This window comes from Sus scrofa, chromosome 12 (genome assembly GCF_000003025.6).
Source record: "Sus scrofa isolate TJ Tabasco breed Duroc chromosome 12, Sscrofa11.1, whole genome shotgun sequence".
Classification (NCBI taxonomy): domain Eukaryota; kingdom Metazoa; phylum Chordata; class Mammalia; order Artiodactyla; family Suidae; genus Sus; species Sus scrofa.
Window position 1 is genome coordinate 5505834 of NC_010454.4, and position 15878 is coordinate 5521711.

The following is a 15878-nucleotide window of genomic DNA, read 5'->3' on the forward strand; positions in this document are numbered from 1 at the left end:
CGCCAAGCCCAAGGATGCTCACCCTGTGCCCGGCGCCCCTGTCGCAGAGCGCCCTGCTGGAGGAGCAGAAGTCTGTCATGCACAAGTGTGGGGAGGAGCGGCGGCGCCTGGCGGCCGAGTGGGCCGAGTTCTTTGCGCAGCAGAAGCTGAGTAAGGAGCGGGCAGAGCGAGAGGCAGAGCGGGCGCTGCAGGTGGACTCCCAGCGGGAGGGCACCCTCGTCAGCCTGGTCAAGGTAGGGGGGCCAGAGCCTTCTGCACAGTGGGGAACCCCGGGCATCCCTGCCCCTTCCCCACCCGCACTGTCTGCTCCCCCGTCAGGATGCATTAGCTTAGCAAAGAGGGCAGCAATAACAAGAGACCAGGAATTCAAACCGTAGTGAACAGGAGCTCCCGTTGTGGCTTAGTGGTTAAGAACCCAACACAGTGTCGGTGAGGATGCAGGTTCAATCCCTGGCCTCGCTCAGTGGCTGTGGTATAGACTGGCAGCTGCGGCTCTGATTTGACCCCCTCACCCAGAACTTCAGTATGCTGTGGGTGCAGCCCTAAAAAAAAAAAAATCAGTGATCATGTAACAAAAACTTCCTTTTATTGTCCTAGGTGCTTCAAACACATGTGCTTACTTAACCCTCATCACGTTCCTATGACTGAGATAGTCTAAAATTAAGGAAACTGAGGTCCAGAGAGGTTGAGCCCAGGGCCAAGGGGCAGCACAGAGGCTTGGCCCCAGGTCCCACCGCCCTCCTCCTAGAGTTGGGGTGGAGCAATGATTCGGGGCGGGGGGACCTTGAACCCCGAGCAGAGCCCCATTCAACTCCCGGGAGGAGAATGCAGCGAGGCTTTGCTGTCTCCAGGAGCAGGCAGAGCTGAAGGTCAGGGCAGGTGAGCTCCGGGCCAAGGAGGACCAGCTGGCAGCCGAGAGGGCGGCTCTAGAGCGGGAGCGGCAGGAGCTGCGGCTGGAGAAGGAGCGGGTCAGCGCAGAGGCCCAGCGCATCAGGCTGCGCGCCACGGAGGTAGAGAGCATGAGCCAGGTACTGGGCGGCACAGCCCTAGGGCACAAGGGATGACCTGACCCCAGCCAGCCCGGCTGACCCAGGCGGCCTCCCCGCAGGTGGCCTCGGAAAAGTACCAAGAGGGGGAGTGGGCGTTGCAAAAGGCCCAGCAGGTGCAGTCAGAGCAGCAGGTGTGGCTGCAGCTGGTGCAGCAACAGCAGGAACAGCTGCGGCAGCAGGAGCAGCACATGCAGCAGGCAAGACTCCTCCCCAATCCCACCCCCACCCCGACAGCCCCTTCCCCAGCTTCAACCCTCATGGCTGTGTCCTCCTCTCTGGGGCAATGGGAACAGGAGCATCTGAGTCTGTCCCAGCAGCGGCTGCAGCTGGATCGAGTCCGGCAGGACCTGCCCTCCGGCCCCATGGGGCTGCTCTCCAGAGCCCAGGGCCCTGCTGCCTCTGGCCTTAGTGGTAAGTAGCTCCAGGAGGATGGGACACTGGCTCAGCCGCCCCACTGGGTGGGGCAGTGCCAGCAACATCCAGCCCACGCCCCCTGTGTGCTCAGATGAGGGGGCAGCTGGCTTTTAAAATCATCTTGTCGTTTATTTTTTTAACGCTAGTAATACATGTAAATTATAGAAAAATAAGCCAGAAATAGAAGGAAGGGGCTGTTCCCTGGTGGTCTAGTGGTTAGGATTCTGTCCTGGGTTCAATTCCTGGTCTAGAAACTAAGACCCCACATCAAACTGCTGCATGTTGTGGCCAAAAATAAGTAATTCATTCATTAAAAAAATCTTTTAAGGTGTTCTCTTGTGGCTCAGCGGTAACAGATCTGACTAGGATCCATGAGTATGTGGGTTTGATCCCTAGCCTCGCTCAGTGGGTTAAGGATCTGGCATTGCCATGAGCTGTGGTGTAGGTGGCAGACGTGGCTCAGATCCTGCATTGCCATGACTGTGGCATAGGCCGGCAGCTACAGCTCCAATTCGACCCCTAGCCTGGGAACCTCCATATGCCACAGGTATGGCCCCAAAAAGCAAAAAAATAAAAGGAAGAAAACTATTTTTTAAAATATTACCTTCATCCTTACTCCCTAAGGAACAATTGCCGAGACCTGCTCGTCAACCCAGGTCCCAAAGTCAGGTGCCGCAGGATTAGAAAGCAGAGACAAAGCAGTAGAGTGGGGGTCAGGGGCTCCCGCCTTCAGGAGGCAACAGCCGCCCTCTGAGCCAAGGCACGATTTGTATCTGCTGTTTCCTCCTTCCCTGTACGTCCCGGATCCCACGTGGCATCTACAACGTTACTGACCAAGGCTACAGATACGCCAGGCACAGGCGCTTTGAATTCACAGAGGCTAGAAACGATTAAGCCTCCAGAGGATTAATCATTTAATGCTTTTATTGTTTATGCTTAAGGCTCTGAGGCCCTTTCCTCAGCTCCCTTAGGGTTCTGGTCGTGAGAATAAGAATGTCGATGGCTTTGCGTCAACGACGTCTGGAGTATTTGGCCACGTGCTCTCAAGCAGCCCCTCCTCCGCTGTTTCCCATCTCACTCCCTTTCCCCCAGGGGTCTGGCAAAGTCTTAGATATTTTGCAAGCCTGGACTGGCGTCATTCTTGAAGCGCCATCTAGTTGCTTTGATTCGCTGTGGCCTGTGTACATGCATGTCTGGCAAGCCTCCAACCAACAACTTTAGACATTTTAGTGCAGAACATTCTGGACTGTTGTGCGTATGTTGTGGGGGTTCCCTTGTGACTCACTGGGTTAAGGACCCGAGAGTCTCCCTCAGGTTGCAGGTTTGATCCCTGGCCTCACTCAATGTGTTAAGGATCTGGCATTGCCGCAAGCTGTGGCATAGGTCACAGATGCGGCTCGGGTCTGGTGTGGCTGCGGCTGTGGCTCCAATTTGACTCCTGGCCTGGGAACTTGTATATGCCGCAGGTGTGGCCATAAAAAAAAAAAATTGAGATTGCATTACGCGTTTCGTACCTTTTATACATTCATTTTTTTTCCTTCACAAATATACAGATGGGATGTTTTCACATCTGCAAACATCTAATTTAATTCTTTTTTTCTTTTTGGCTGAGCTCGCTACATGCGGAAGTTCCCAGGCCAGGAATCAAACCTCTGCCACAATGGCAACCCAGGCTGCTGCAGTGGCAATGCTTGATCCTTAACCTACTGCACCGCAAGAGAACTCCACATTCAACTTAATTCTTAATCAGCATATGTTTCCGATAGGAGGTAGTTTCATATGTTTACTGGTTTCCTCTGAGTGGTTTTATCCATGGAAACCTTTCTACTTACGTCTCTGCACCTTTGCCCGATTATTTCCCTCAAATAAATTCCTAGAATTGGACTTCACAGGTGAGCTCCCGTGAGCATCTTCAAAGGTTTTGAGAGTTGGGTGGGCCCTGAAGGTCAGTCCAGTTGCACCACCTGCAGGGGTGAGACGGCCCCAGGGAACAAGCTGCGGCGGCCCTGGTCTCCCACCAACCTTCTGTCCCTGACTTTCTCCTCCTCGGCCTTTCCAGCCGTCGTGGCTCCTGCCCCCGCCACTCTTCTGTGCAGCCAGTGGCCAGCTGGCCAGGGCCCCTCGCACCTCCTGGCCAAGCTGGTGCTGCTAAAACACACAGCCGAGCAGGTGAGCTTCCCAGAGCAGAGGCGCCCAGACCCACCCATGCCTCTTGGGCTCAGGGCTCCTCCTGTTCACAATGGGGACAGGCAGCCCAGGCAGAGGCAGAAGGGAGCACAGCCCACCCCCTGGAGAACAGTGGCGCAGACTGCCCAGAGGACAGGTCTCAGGGGGCTCACTTCATCCCTGATGCACCAGGCTCTGTGCTGAAGCTGTGTGTGCCTCCCCAGCCCTACGAGGCAGGTAACAGCCACTTAGCGGGATGACATCAACCAGCGACTCACCAGGAGTGAGAGCTGGTGTCCCCCTTGGCAGGCAGAGCCCGGACACCGGGCAGGGTGGGGTGGGGGGTCCCCCAAGGAGAGCTGCTCAGCCGACACCCAGGGTCCATCTCACTTGCAGTCCCTCGACCCAGTGTCCCTGTTCACAGTGGCGGGTACAGGAGGGAGCCGGGGGCGACTGCTCACGCAGCTCTGCTTTGCAGGACCGCGACTTCCTGGAGGACGAAGAGTTCTTCCTGGAGACCCTGAAGAAAGCCGCCTACAACGTGACCTCCCACTGAGCCTGAAGGCCCTGCCGCCCCCGACCCGAGGCCACAGGCCCTGGAACTCGCTCACCACCCACCGGCCGCAGCTCTGAGCAGCTCCGCCATGCCCAGGCCCCCTTACAGCTCTTCCTATGGACGGGGTGCCAGCACCTTTCAGGGCTCGCTGGCCCGTGGCCTCTCCCAGCCCCCAGGATGCGGGTGCTGATGACATCTCGGCCCCACGACGTTATCAGCACCAGCTTCGGGTCTCCTGCCCGGCAGACTTGCAGCTCAGAGCCCAGGGCCTGACATCTGCGGCCCTCGGGCCCTCAGCCCGTATAGGTGGTTTGGGGATCTTTTCCCTGGGTGTCTTCCTGGCCCCGCTGCCGCACGGACTCTCCCGCCCTCCTGGCTTGAGGGCCCAGCAGAGAGAGCACGGGGTGTCCCCCCTCACGGGGACATAGATCAGACCCCACCTTTCAAAGGGCCTCCTGGCTTCTGGCCGAGGGGGTGGGGGTGTTGTGGGGCCAGGGAGGGCGCCGAGCCCGGCCAGCTCCTACCTCAGACCAACATGCTATCGGGACTCGGCCAGCCCTTCCTGCTCCCAGGCTGGCTGCACAAGGCCCCCGCCTCGCTCCCAGCTGCCCAGTGGACTAGCCACCCAGATCCTGGCCCCGTCAATTTCTTCTAGCACACCCCCCAGAGGCAGAGGGGGCTGGGGGTGACAGCAGGGTAGGAAAGGACAGAAGACTTCTCTCTGTGCTGGCCACCTGCTGCAGAGCCACAGCCCAGTGGGAAGGAAGATGACCGAGCCAGAGTCCCTGCCTGGAAGGATACACAGCACCCAGTCTGCCACCCCAGGTCGAGGCTTTGCCCTTCTCCGCATGTGGGCAGTGGGCCACAGCCGCCCAGACAGGTGCCAGGAGAGAGGTGGGAGGATTGGTGGTTGTCCCCTGAGGACGCAAATAATAAAATCACAATTACCAGCACTCCTGTCTTGGCTTGGCACGTTGAGAACCTAGCTAGTATCCGTGAGGTTGTGGGTTCGATCCCTGGCCTCACTCAGTGGGTTAAGGATCCGGCGTTGCCATGAGCTGTGGTTTAAGTTGCAGATGCATTTCGGATCTGGCGTGGCTGTGGCTGTGGTGTAGGCTGGCAGCTGTAGCTCCGATTTGATCCCTAGCCTGGGAACCTCCATATGCCACAGATGTGGCCCTAAAAAGCAAAAACAAAACAAAAAAAAATCACAACTACCTCTAGAGCGGCTTCTCTCACCTTCCATCGGGGAGCAGGAAGGTGACAGAGAACAGTGCCACGTGGGCCGTGAGCGGGCGCAGATGCAGCTCTGCCCTCTTTCAGAGCAACTTTCAGGGGGTCTTCACCTTGGACCCAGTCAATTGCTCTATTTCTTCCTTTTTTGGGGGGGTGGGGGCTAGTGGCATGTGGAAGTTCTGGACCCAGGGATCAAACCCAAGCCACAGCAGTGACCTGCACCATTGCAGTGACAATGCAAGCTTCTTAACCTGCTGTGCCAAAAGTGAACTCCTAAATCACTCTATTCTTAATGACTGGATTCTTAGAATTTGCCTCGGCTCATCAAAGTTTGAACTTCTTTCTTAGAAAGGTTTGCTCTGTAGTCTTGTTAGTTATGAGGAAACTGGCCTGGTCTGGGACGCCGGGCTCTGCACTCTCCAAACCCGCTGGCTGCGCTGCGGGCCGCGCAAAGGTACGATCATCACTCCTCCTTCACGCGTGAAGGGACGAGACTCAGAGATGAAATAACCTGCCCAAGGTGGCCCCGCAGATAGCAGGACCCGGGTTTGAGTTCTGCCTGGGCGGGTTCCAAGGCCCCGTGCACTCAGCCACACCACTCTGCTGCCTCCTGGGTTAATGATCCCGCGTTGCTGTGGCTTTGGTATAGGCTGGTGGCTACAGCTCCGATTGGAGCCCTAGCCTGGGAACCTCCATATGCCCCAGGAACAGTCCTAAAAAGCAAAAAAAAAAACAAAAAAGTAAGGAGTAACGGAGAACTGAGCCACGTGATTGACCAGCCAACGCTCTGCCTCTGCTTCGGAGACCCTGTGTTTCTTCATCCTAAGAGGGGCAGGCTGTGGTGGGGGTGGGTTTAGAGGCAAGTAGTAGAGGATCCAGAAACAAAGGGAAAAGATCAAACAGCAAAGGAGGCCAGATGTAAACACCCTCAGAATATTAAAAGGACAAGCGTCCCTGTGTGCCTCCCAGCCTGAGTGTGCACACAATCCCGATCTGCTCACAACTTGCGGCTCTGCTGTCCGTTCAGCAGGATTTCACGAAATAATAAGCCATGACTCTTGAGGGGCAGGATGGGGTCTTATTGACCTTAACATCTAGTAGATGTGCACTGATGGGTGACGTGGCAGTGAGTTGAGCTGTTTGGCTGCTGTTCATGAAAGCCAAATTCAAGTTGGGGCCACTTGCTGCTGGATGAAGAGACCCCTCACACCATTCCAGTGTTAATATGAGGACCAAGCTTCTGCTAGCACCAGAGCATCGAGACAGGTCACCACCCTGGTTGGGACATCAGGAAAGGCTTCCTGAAAGGACCACTGCTCGGACTCTGGGAGGTGGCCAGGCAACGGGGAAAGGTTAGGAGTGGCAGGCAGAAGGGAGAGCATGTGCAAAGGTCCTGTGCCAGAGAGAGAGAAGTGCTGAAGAAGTGAAAAGTGAAATCGAGTTTATGATTCATTTCTCTATCCAAAACTTTATTCCCTTTCATGTACCCTCTGGCCTCAATCCTGGGCTAACTGAACACATTATCAACCTGAGTCCAATGGCCGAAACTGCTGCTGTTGATAACATCACCAAAGCACTAAAGTTGCTATGATAGATAGCACTGTGTAAACTCAGTTGTTTTTCCAGGGCAAGATGACCTAACAGATCCCCGAACCATTGACCACCTGTCCAAAGATCCCTAAACCAGAGACAAATGATTCCCCAAACTGCAGGTCACAAGGCAATGATTAACCCCAGCTTCTTTGTTCGTCCCTTAAAAAAAATTTAAAAAAAAACGCAGTTCTCGATGGTAACAAACCCAACTAGAATCCACGAGAACATGGGTTAAATCCCTGGCCTTGTTCAGGGGGTTAAGGATCTGCGTTGCTGTGGCTGTGGTATAGGCTACCAGCTGTAGCTCTGATCTGACCCCTAGCCTGGGAACCTCCATATGCCCCTGGTGCAGCCCTAAAAAACAATAATAACTCAAAGCAAGGTGAGGGAGTTCCCTAGTAGTTAGGACTTGGCACTTCCATGGCTATGGCCCGGGTTCCATCCCTGGTTTGGGAACTGAGATCCCACATCAAGCTGCTGCACATGGTGGTCAAAAAAAAAAAAAGTTAAAGTGAATCTGAGGCTTGTCTTCCACTCCCTTGCTCGGTGTGACAATACTTTTACCTTGTTGCAAACCCACCATCAGAGTTTGGCTTTTGGCACCTTGGGCACATGAGCCCTTGCCTGCTTACAAAGAATTGGGTTGAGTTCCAGGACAGAGGGGCCAGAGCAGAAGTGGGGCCAGATCACCTGGGGTATCAAGTTTTATCTTGTTAGAACTGGATCAGGAGAGCCATGCAGCTCTGAAACGATTTAGGCAGAAACACTGTCTTGACCAGGTCACTTCTGTGTGGATGATAGAAACGCAGGATCCAAGCCACATCTGTGACCTATACCACAGCTCGCGGCAATGCCGGATCCTTAATCCACTGAGCGAGGCCAGGGATTGAACCCACAACCTCGTGGTTCCTGGTCAGATTTGTTTCCGCTGGGCCACGACAGGAACTCCTCTTTCTTTTCTTTTTAAGGCCACACCTGTGGCATACGGGTTTCCCCGAGAGGGGATAGAATAGGAGCTTCAACTGCCAGCCTACACCACAGCCACAGCCACACCACCAGCCCCATCTGGGACCTAAGCCTCTGCAGCACGTGGCAAGGCCGGATCCTTAACCCACTGAGTGAGGCCAGGGTTTGAACCCACATCCTCATGGATACTAGTAGGGTTCTTAACCCACTAAGCCACAATGGGAACTCCCCATCTACCCCCTTTAAACCACACTAGGAGGGAAACACTGTTAGCACTCGCATTTTTTTTCCAAACGAGGTCACACACAATCTGGGATTTGAACCCAAGCAGGCGGACTCCTGAATGCATCCTCGCACCTCCTCCTGCCTGTGCTGCCACACCAACTGGGAGCTCAGGATGCCGCCGCCTTTAAGGATGGGTGACCCTTATGAGCAGGACCCAGGGCCCCACAGAGCGCCAACCTCTCGAGTGGAGGCGGAAGCCCGCCGACGGCCCCAAGTCTGTACCTCCCCCTGGTGGCAGGCTGCGAGCCGGGGGCCCACACCGCTCGCAGCTCCGCCCCGCCGCCCACCGGGCACTTCCGGAGGCCGCCCGCCCTGGGCGACGGCCAGCTCTGGCCTGGAGGCAGGAGCTCGTGGATTCCGGGAAGGTCTTGGGGCTTGAGTGGGGGCGGGGCTTTAGGGCTCGGGGCGGGGCTTTAGGGCTCGGGGCGGGGCCTGCGCCGTGCGCTCAGGCGCGGCTCCGGCCACCTCTGCCGGGTCCTGCGGGCGGCGGCGGCGGCGGCGGCGGCGGCGGCGGCCTGAGCGAAGATGGCGGCGCCCTGGTGGCGAGCCGCGCTGTGCGCAAGTCGGCGGTGGCGGGGCTTCAGCACCTCAGGTGAGGGCTCTTGCAGGTCCCCGAAGAGCTGAACCCTGGGGCTTGAGCCCGCGTTCGCCTCCCGCCTCCGCGAGGCCGGCCCGGAGCCTGCCTGACGTCCCGCTCTCTGTCCGCAGCCGCCCTGAGCCGCCGGGCCGCTCCGCTGGGGCCGATGCCCAACGAGGACATCGATGTGAGCGACCTAGAGCGACTGAAGAAGTACCGCAGCTTCGACCGCTACCGGCGCCGGGCGGAGCAGGAGGCGCGGAAGCCGCATTGGTGGCGGACCTACCGGGAGCATTTCGGGGAGGAGTCAGGTGCGGGGAGGAGCTGGGCTGTGACCCCGCCTTCCGGGGACTCGGGGGAGGGGGCCTGCCCGCATTCCCGTCCGCACTGGGGTGGTTTAGTCCCTCCAGGATTTTTCACACCCTCTGGTCCTTGTATCTGGAAAATTCCCTTCCGTCAGAATGTGAGAGTTCCCCTTAGATATTTCTACTCCTAAAATGCTTTCCTGAGCAGCCCCCTCACCCCCCCACCCATTCCAGATTAGAGTGCCCTTCTGTGCACTCTTCGTGTAGTCCCGGCCACACATGACCGCCATGGATCTTGCACGCGCACAGTGCTTGGCACGTAGGTGTGCAATACTTTGCTGAATTAAACTAAAAGCCCTGGGCAAAATGACCCAGGATTCCTGCCTTTGAGGGACCTACACTTAGTGAGTGCATCCTTTTAGAAGGCATTTATGGGAGTTCCCCTTGTGGCCCAGGGGTAACGAACCCGACTAGTGTCCATGAAGACGCGGGTTCCATCCCTGGCCTCGCTCAGTGGGTAGGATCTGGTGTTGCTGTGAGCCGTGGTGTAGGCTGCAGCTGTAGCTCTGACTAGACCCCTAGCCTGGGAACTTGCATATGCCCTGGATTCAGTCCTACTGAAAAAAAAGCTAGGCATTTATGGGTGGAGTTTTAATGGTGTGGTTAAGGGCACACACATGGAATCTACAAAGTTGTTAAACAAAAATCAGCCTCTTGGGAGTGACTTTCCTGAGGCTGAATTTCCTCAGTTTACAATTTTAATAAAATGAATGATTATGCTGGAGTTCCCGCCTTGGTGCAGTGGGTTAAGAATCCGACAGCAGGAGTTCCCGTCGTGGCGCAGTGGTTAACGAATCCGACTAGGAACCATGAGGTTGCGGGTTCGATCCCTGCCCTTGCTCAGTGAGTTAACGATCCGGTGTTGCCGTGAGCTGTGGTGTAGGTTGCAGATGCGGCTCGGATCCCGAGTTGCTGTGGCTCTGGCGTAGGCCGGTGGCTACAGCTCCGATTCAATCCCTAGCCTGGGAACCTCCATATGCCGCTGGAGCGGCCCAAAGAAATAGCAAAAAGACAAAAAAAAAAAAGGTTAAGAATCCGACAGCAGCTGCTCAGGTTGCTGCTGAAGAACAGGTTCAATCCCTGGTCGCAGTGGGTTGAAGGCTCCAGCTGTTGGCTGGGATTCAGTCCCTGATTCAGGAACTTCCATATGCCGCTGGTTTGGCCTTAAAATAAAAAAACTTATATCTGTATATCTATATGACTGTGTGTCACAGATTTGCTGTGAGGATGAAAGGAAGCAGTTCATTGGAATTCTTAGACTAACGTCATTCTTGTTGAGAGTTCAATGTATGTTTCTTATTGTCTTTGTCTAATGTAAATGGGAAAACGTGTTGGATTGAAAGTTTTCTAGGGCCTTGTTATTCAGAGTGTGTTCTGAGACCAGCAGCATGGGCAGTACCTGGGAGCTTGGGAGAAATGCAGAGTCTCAAGCCCCATGCTCACCTGCTGATTCAGAATTTGATTATTTTGGTTTTTTTTTTTTTTTTTTTTTTGCTTTTTAGGGCCGCACCCACAGCATATGGAGGGTCCCAAGCTAGGGGTTCAATTGGAGCTACAGCTGCCAGCCTACACCACAGCCACAGCAACATCAGATGCAAGCCATGTCTATGACCTACACCACAGCTCATGGTAATGCCGGATCCTTAACCCACTGAGCAAGGGTATTGAACCCCCATCCACATGGATACTAGTCAGGTTCTTAACCCACTGAGCCACAGCAGGAACTCCTGCATTTGTTTTTTATATGCTTTTCCATCATGATCTATCCAGACCTTCTTGTTTATCCATTCGCAATGTAATGCTTTGCTTCTGCTAACCCCAGACTCCCACCCAGTTCCTCCCATTCCTTACCCCCACCCCCTTGGCAACCACAAGTCTGTTCTTTTTATTTTCTTTTTAGGGCCGCACCCATGGCGAATGGAAGTTCCCAGGCTAGGGCTCGAATCAGAGCTATAGCCGCCAGCCTACGCCACAGCCACAGCAGTGCCGGATCCTTAGTCCACTGAGCGAGGCCAGGGATCAAACCTGCATCCTAGTTTGGGATACTAGTCAGATTCATTTCCGCTGAGCCACGATGGGAACTCCCACAAGTCTGTTCTTTATGTCTTTCTGTTTTGTAGATAGGTGCATTTGTACCCTATTTTAAATTCCCGTATATAAGTGATATCATGTGATATTTGTTTCTCTTTCTGATTTACTTCCTTTATGAGAATCTCTAGTTGCGTACGTATTGCTGCGAACGGCATTATTTCATTCCTTTTTCTGGCTGAGTAGTATTCCATTGTACCACATCTTAATCCATTCATTTGTCAGTGGCCATTTAGGTTGTTTCCATGTCCTGGCTACCGTGAATAGTGCCGCTCTGATCCCACTTTCTCCAACCCATCTTCTCTCCCCAGGTCCCAAAGACAGGGTGGACATTGGGCTGCCTCCACCCAAGGTCTCTCGGACCCAACAGCTGTTAGAGCGGAAACAGGCCCTCCGGGAGCTGCGGGCCAACGTGGAGGAGGAGCGAGCTGCTCGCCTCCAAACAGGTAAGCCTTCCCGGGGAGAGGGCCCTGGGTGTGTCCCCGCCCCCACCCTGCATCCCAACTGGCACCATTCCTTCCAGCCCGCATCCCACTGGAGGCCGTGCGGGCCGAGTGGGAGAGGACCTGTGGCCCCTACCACAAGCAGCGTCTGGCCGAGTACTGCGGCCTCTATCGAGACCTGTTCCACGGTGCCACCTTCGTGCCCCGAGTCCCCCTGCATGTGGCCTACGCCGTAGGTGAGGACGACTTGATGCCTGTGTATCATGGCAACGAGGTCACTCCAACAGAGGTAACTGCTGGCCCGTGCCCCTCCCTGCCCTGTGTGCACAGACACATCCCACCACGGGCCCACAGGCAACTCCGTTATGGAAGCGTTTATAGAGGCAGTGTTTGTGGTGGTTAAGGGCACAAGCATGGCATCTGTGTGGGCTGATCTGGGGCTTTTTTGTTCTCTGTTTCCTCTTTTTTTTTGTCTTTTAGGGCTGCACCCAAAGCATGTAGAGGTTTCCAGGCTAGGGGTTGAATCAGCTACAGCTGCCAGCCTCGCCACAGGCACAGCCATCCCTACACCACAGCTCATGGCAGCGGTGGATCATCAACCCACTGAGCGAGGCCAGGGATCGAACCCTCAACCTCACAGTTCCTAGTCAGATTTGTTTCCGCTGCACCACGACGGGAACTCCTCTGTCTCCTCTTTTTGATCTCCTGGTAAAAAAACAACATCATACAGTAATTACAAAGAAGGGAATATAGGACTTCCCATCATGGCTCAGAGGTACAAACCCAACTAGTATCCTTGAGGACACATGTTCCATCCCTTTTCTTGCTCAGTGGGTTGCGGATCCAGCATTGCCGTGAGCTCTGGTGTAAGTCACAGATGCGGCTTGGACCCCACAGTGTTGCTGTGGCTGTGGTGTAGACCAGCAGCTGCAACTTCATTTTGACCCCTAGCCTGGGAACCTCTGTATGCCCTGGGCGTGGCCCTGAAAAAGAAAAGAAAAGAGAATATAAAATGAAAGAAAGGAGTTCTCGTTGTGGCTCAGCAAGTTAAGAACCCATGAGGATGCAGGTTCGATCCCTGGCCTCACTCAGCAGGTTAAGGATCCAGCGCTGCCGTGAACTGTGGTGTAGGTTGCAGATGCAGCTCGGATCTGGTGTTGCTGTGGCTGTGGTATAGGCTGGCAGCTGCAGCTCCAGTTCAACCGTATCCTGGGAACGTCCATGTGCTACAGATACAGTCCTGAAAAGCAAAAAAATTAAAATTTTCTTTAAAAATATAATGAAAGAAAAAGAAGCTCCATGTTGACCTACTCCCGTGACTGGCCCTGTCTTTAGAGTGCGCCCTCTTAGCCCCTGGCCACTGACACACGGGCCTCTTGTGGTTCAGATCTCTGCATAGGCAACTCTGTAGGATTCTTTCTTTAAGTCTCTCTTTGCCCATCTGCCTTTGGAGGGATTGTCAAGGGCATTTAATTCTTTTTTTTTTTTTTTTTTTTTTTTTGTCTTTTTGCCATTTTTTGGGCCGCTCCCGCAGCATATGGAGGTTCCCAGGTTAGGGGTCAAATTGGAGCTGTAGCCGCTGGCCTACACCACAGCCACAGCAATGCCAGATCCTTAACCCACTGAGCAAGGCCAGGGATCGAACCCGCAACCTCAGGGTTCCTAGTCGCATTCGTTAACCACTGAGCCACGACGGGAACTCCAAGGGCCTTTAATTCAGAATGGGGTTTCCTTTCTCCAAGGCTCCCTCAGGACCCTGCCCTCCAGAACGCAGGCCTGTTTAGAACAGTTTCTCTGTACCTGATGCGGGTGACAGCTCCCTTGTTGTCTCCCCACCAGGCTGCCCAGGCCCCGGAGGTGACCTATGAGGCAGACGAGGGCTCCCTGTGGACCCTGTTGCTCACCAACTTGGGTAGGTGCCTGGAGCTCACTGGCACTCTTGCCTCCCTCACTCGCATGAGCCAGGGCGCTGGGGAGCTGGGGGAGGAGCCAAGTGGGAAGCTCTGGCTCAGCTCCTTCCAAGGGAGGTGGGGGCAGGGGCAGCAGTGCCCGCAGTCAGTGGGGTGTGTTTGTGTGCAGATGGACACCTGCTGGAACCAGATGCCGAGTATGTCCACTGGCTGGTGTGAGTACCTGGGGTGGGGTGGGCAGGAAGCCTTCCGGGAGGTCCTGGCATCCTAGACAGAGCCACACCTGAATTTCAGGATTGACCATGGGATTTGGGATTAACCTCCCATCCCCGAAGGTGGTTCCTGAGGGGGTAGGTCCCTGGGATCCAGGGGCTGATGACAGGTGCAGAAGGAAGAGCAGGCAGTGAGCCCAGGCGGCTGCCACAGGCTGGTCTCCCTGAACCCTTGCTCACCTGTAAGACCAGGAGGTTGCCACCAGGTGCCTCAGCCACCCTCAGGGGCTCTGTGGCAGTCAACTGAGAAAAGAGGCCTTGTGGCCTCTGGCACTTGTGACATGCCCACATTGGGCTGTCTTTTTGTTTTCTTGGTGGCCTTTGCTTCTGAGCTCAGGCCAAGGGGCAGAGGTGAGGCTTTTTCATTCAACTAAAGTTACCAACCTCTGCCACAGGACCCAGAGGAGTGGTCCCTGGGGCGGGTACTGCAGCGGCCATCCTGGTACCAGGCCGGGCAAACACTCCTGAGAAACCCAGAGTCTTCGGGAAACAGAGAGAGAAGCATCCCACCTGCCTGACCGGCCGTGGAAGCCCCACCGGCTCCCAGAGCCAGTAAATGGCTTGTCCTTGCTCTCATCCTGCCAGAACCTGGGGCCTCGTCCTCAGTCTCTGCGCCCCATCTGCTCCCTCCACCAGCTCTCGGGCCTCCCGAGGCTTCCAGAGCCCTGCTTGCGGCTTGACTGTACGGTAGAGGTCGTCTTAGGGTCTGTCCTCCCTGGCGAGTCAAGTGTGCGACATCCAGTCTCTAGGGAGCAATGGGTGGGGATGTCCTTGCTGCCATCTCCTGCAAGTGGCAATTAACAGATGCTTTTCCTCCCACCAGAACCAACATCCCGGGCAACAGGGTGACTGAAGGACAGGAGACGTGTCCCTACCTCCCTCCCTTCCCTGCCCGAGGCTCCGGTTTCCACCGCTTTGCCTTCCTGCTCTTCAAGCAGGATAAGCGAATCGACTTCTCTGGGGACACCCGGCCCTCACCCTGGTAATCTGCACCCCCACACCCCCAGTCTCCCTCCGGGCCTCGGGCCAGCTTCGCAGCAGCAGTGGGTCTTGCTCATTTCTCCTCTCTGCTAACTTGGGCCTGGAGGCGGGCAGTAGGCTGGTTGTGCTGGGCAGACCCTGGGGGGCTTCTGGCATCGCCTTTGGGCCAGAAGCAGGGGCGGGCTCTGCTGCCCCCTTCCCCTCTCTCATGCTTCCCACTTCCTCTAGCTACCAGCTTGCCCAGCGGACCTTCCACACTTTCGATTTCTACAAGAAGCACCAAGATGCCATGACTCCGGCTGGCCTGGCCTTCTTCCAATGCCGCTGGGATGACTCTGTCACCCGCGTCTTCCACCAGCTCCTGGGTAAGGGCGGGCTGAGTCGGGGAGGGGGGCTCTGAGCTCACAGACCTCTGACGGGCCAGAAGCGCCTGTCAGGAGAAGGCCACCAGCAGCCAGGCCACTCCTGGGGTGGGCTGGCTGGGTATCCCCACCTGGGCAGTCCCACCTAGGGGACAAAAGAGAGACTCCGGCCAGCAGCAGTCCACACACATGCCCTTCCACTCTTCTTGCAGACATGCGAGAGCCCGTCTTTGAGTTTGTGCGGCCGCCCCCTTATCACCCTAAGCAGAAGCGCTTCCCCCACCGGCAGCCCCTGCGCTACCTGGACCGGTACAGAGACAGTCACGAACCCACCTATGGCATCTACTGACAGGCCAGAGTGCCACCCACCTCAGAGAGTAGACTGGGCCTCTTGGGCCACCCTGTCAGGCTCTGCAGGCAGGAGCAATAGAGAAACGAGATACGGGCGCCACGGGGCCAGGCATTGGGGTTCCCAGCCCTGCCAGAGGCAGGCCCAGAACTTGGAGTGAAGAAGGCTGGGCGGGCTTGGTAGGGAGGTGTCCTGGAGGCTATGAATAAAGATTTTTGCTGTAGCAGGTCTGGGTCTGTATTTGTGGAGCTGTCAGAGCGCCCCCT

General features: G+C 55.7%; 2 protein-coding genes across 2 annotated transcripts in view; both read left to right on the top strand.

Annotated features, from left to right (window-relative positions):
* Positions 1-5138, top strand: part of FBF1 (Fas binding factor 1) — a 28396-nt gene extending 23258 nt beyond the window's left edge. The window contains 6 exon segments of the mRNA XM_021066608.1: positions 48-233; positions 852-1028; positions 1109-1246; positions 1343-1460; positions 3523-3632; positions 4108-5138. Coding sequence (XP_020922267.1) covers positions 48-233; positions 852-1028; positions 1109-1246; positions 1343-1460; positions 3523-3632; positions 4108-4185 — 807 coding nt within the window. The 3' untranslated portion in view covers positions 4186-5138.
* Positions 8587-15838, top strand: MRPL38 (mitochondrial ribosomal protein L38). Its single transcript, XM_003131188.4, has 9 exons — positions 8587-8857; positions 8974-9153; positions 11607-11741; positions 11819-12027; positions 13578-13650; positions 13818-13863; positions 14744-14902; positions 15130-15266; positions 15476-15838. Exons 1-9 carry the CDS (start codon positions 8791-8793, stop codon positions 15610-15612), a joined length of 1143 nt encoding a protein of 380 aa, XP_003131236.1. The 5' UTR covers positions 8587-8790; the 3' UTR covers positions 15613-15838.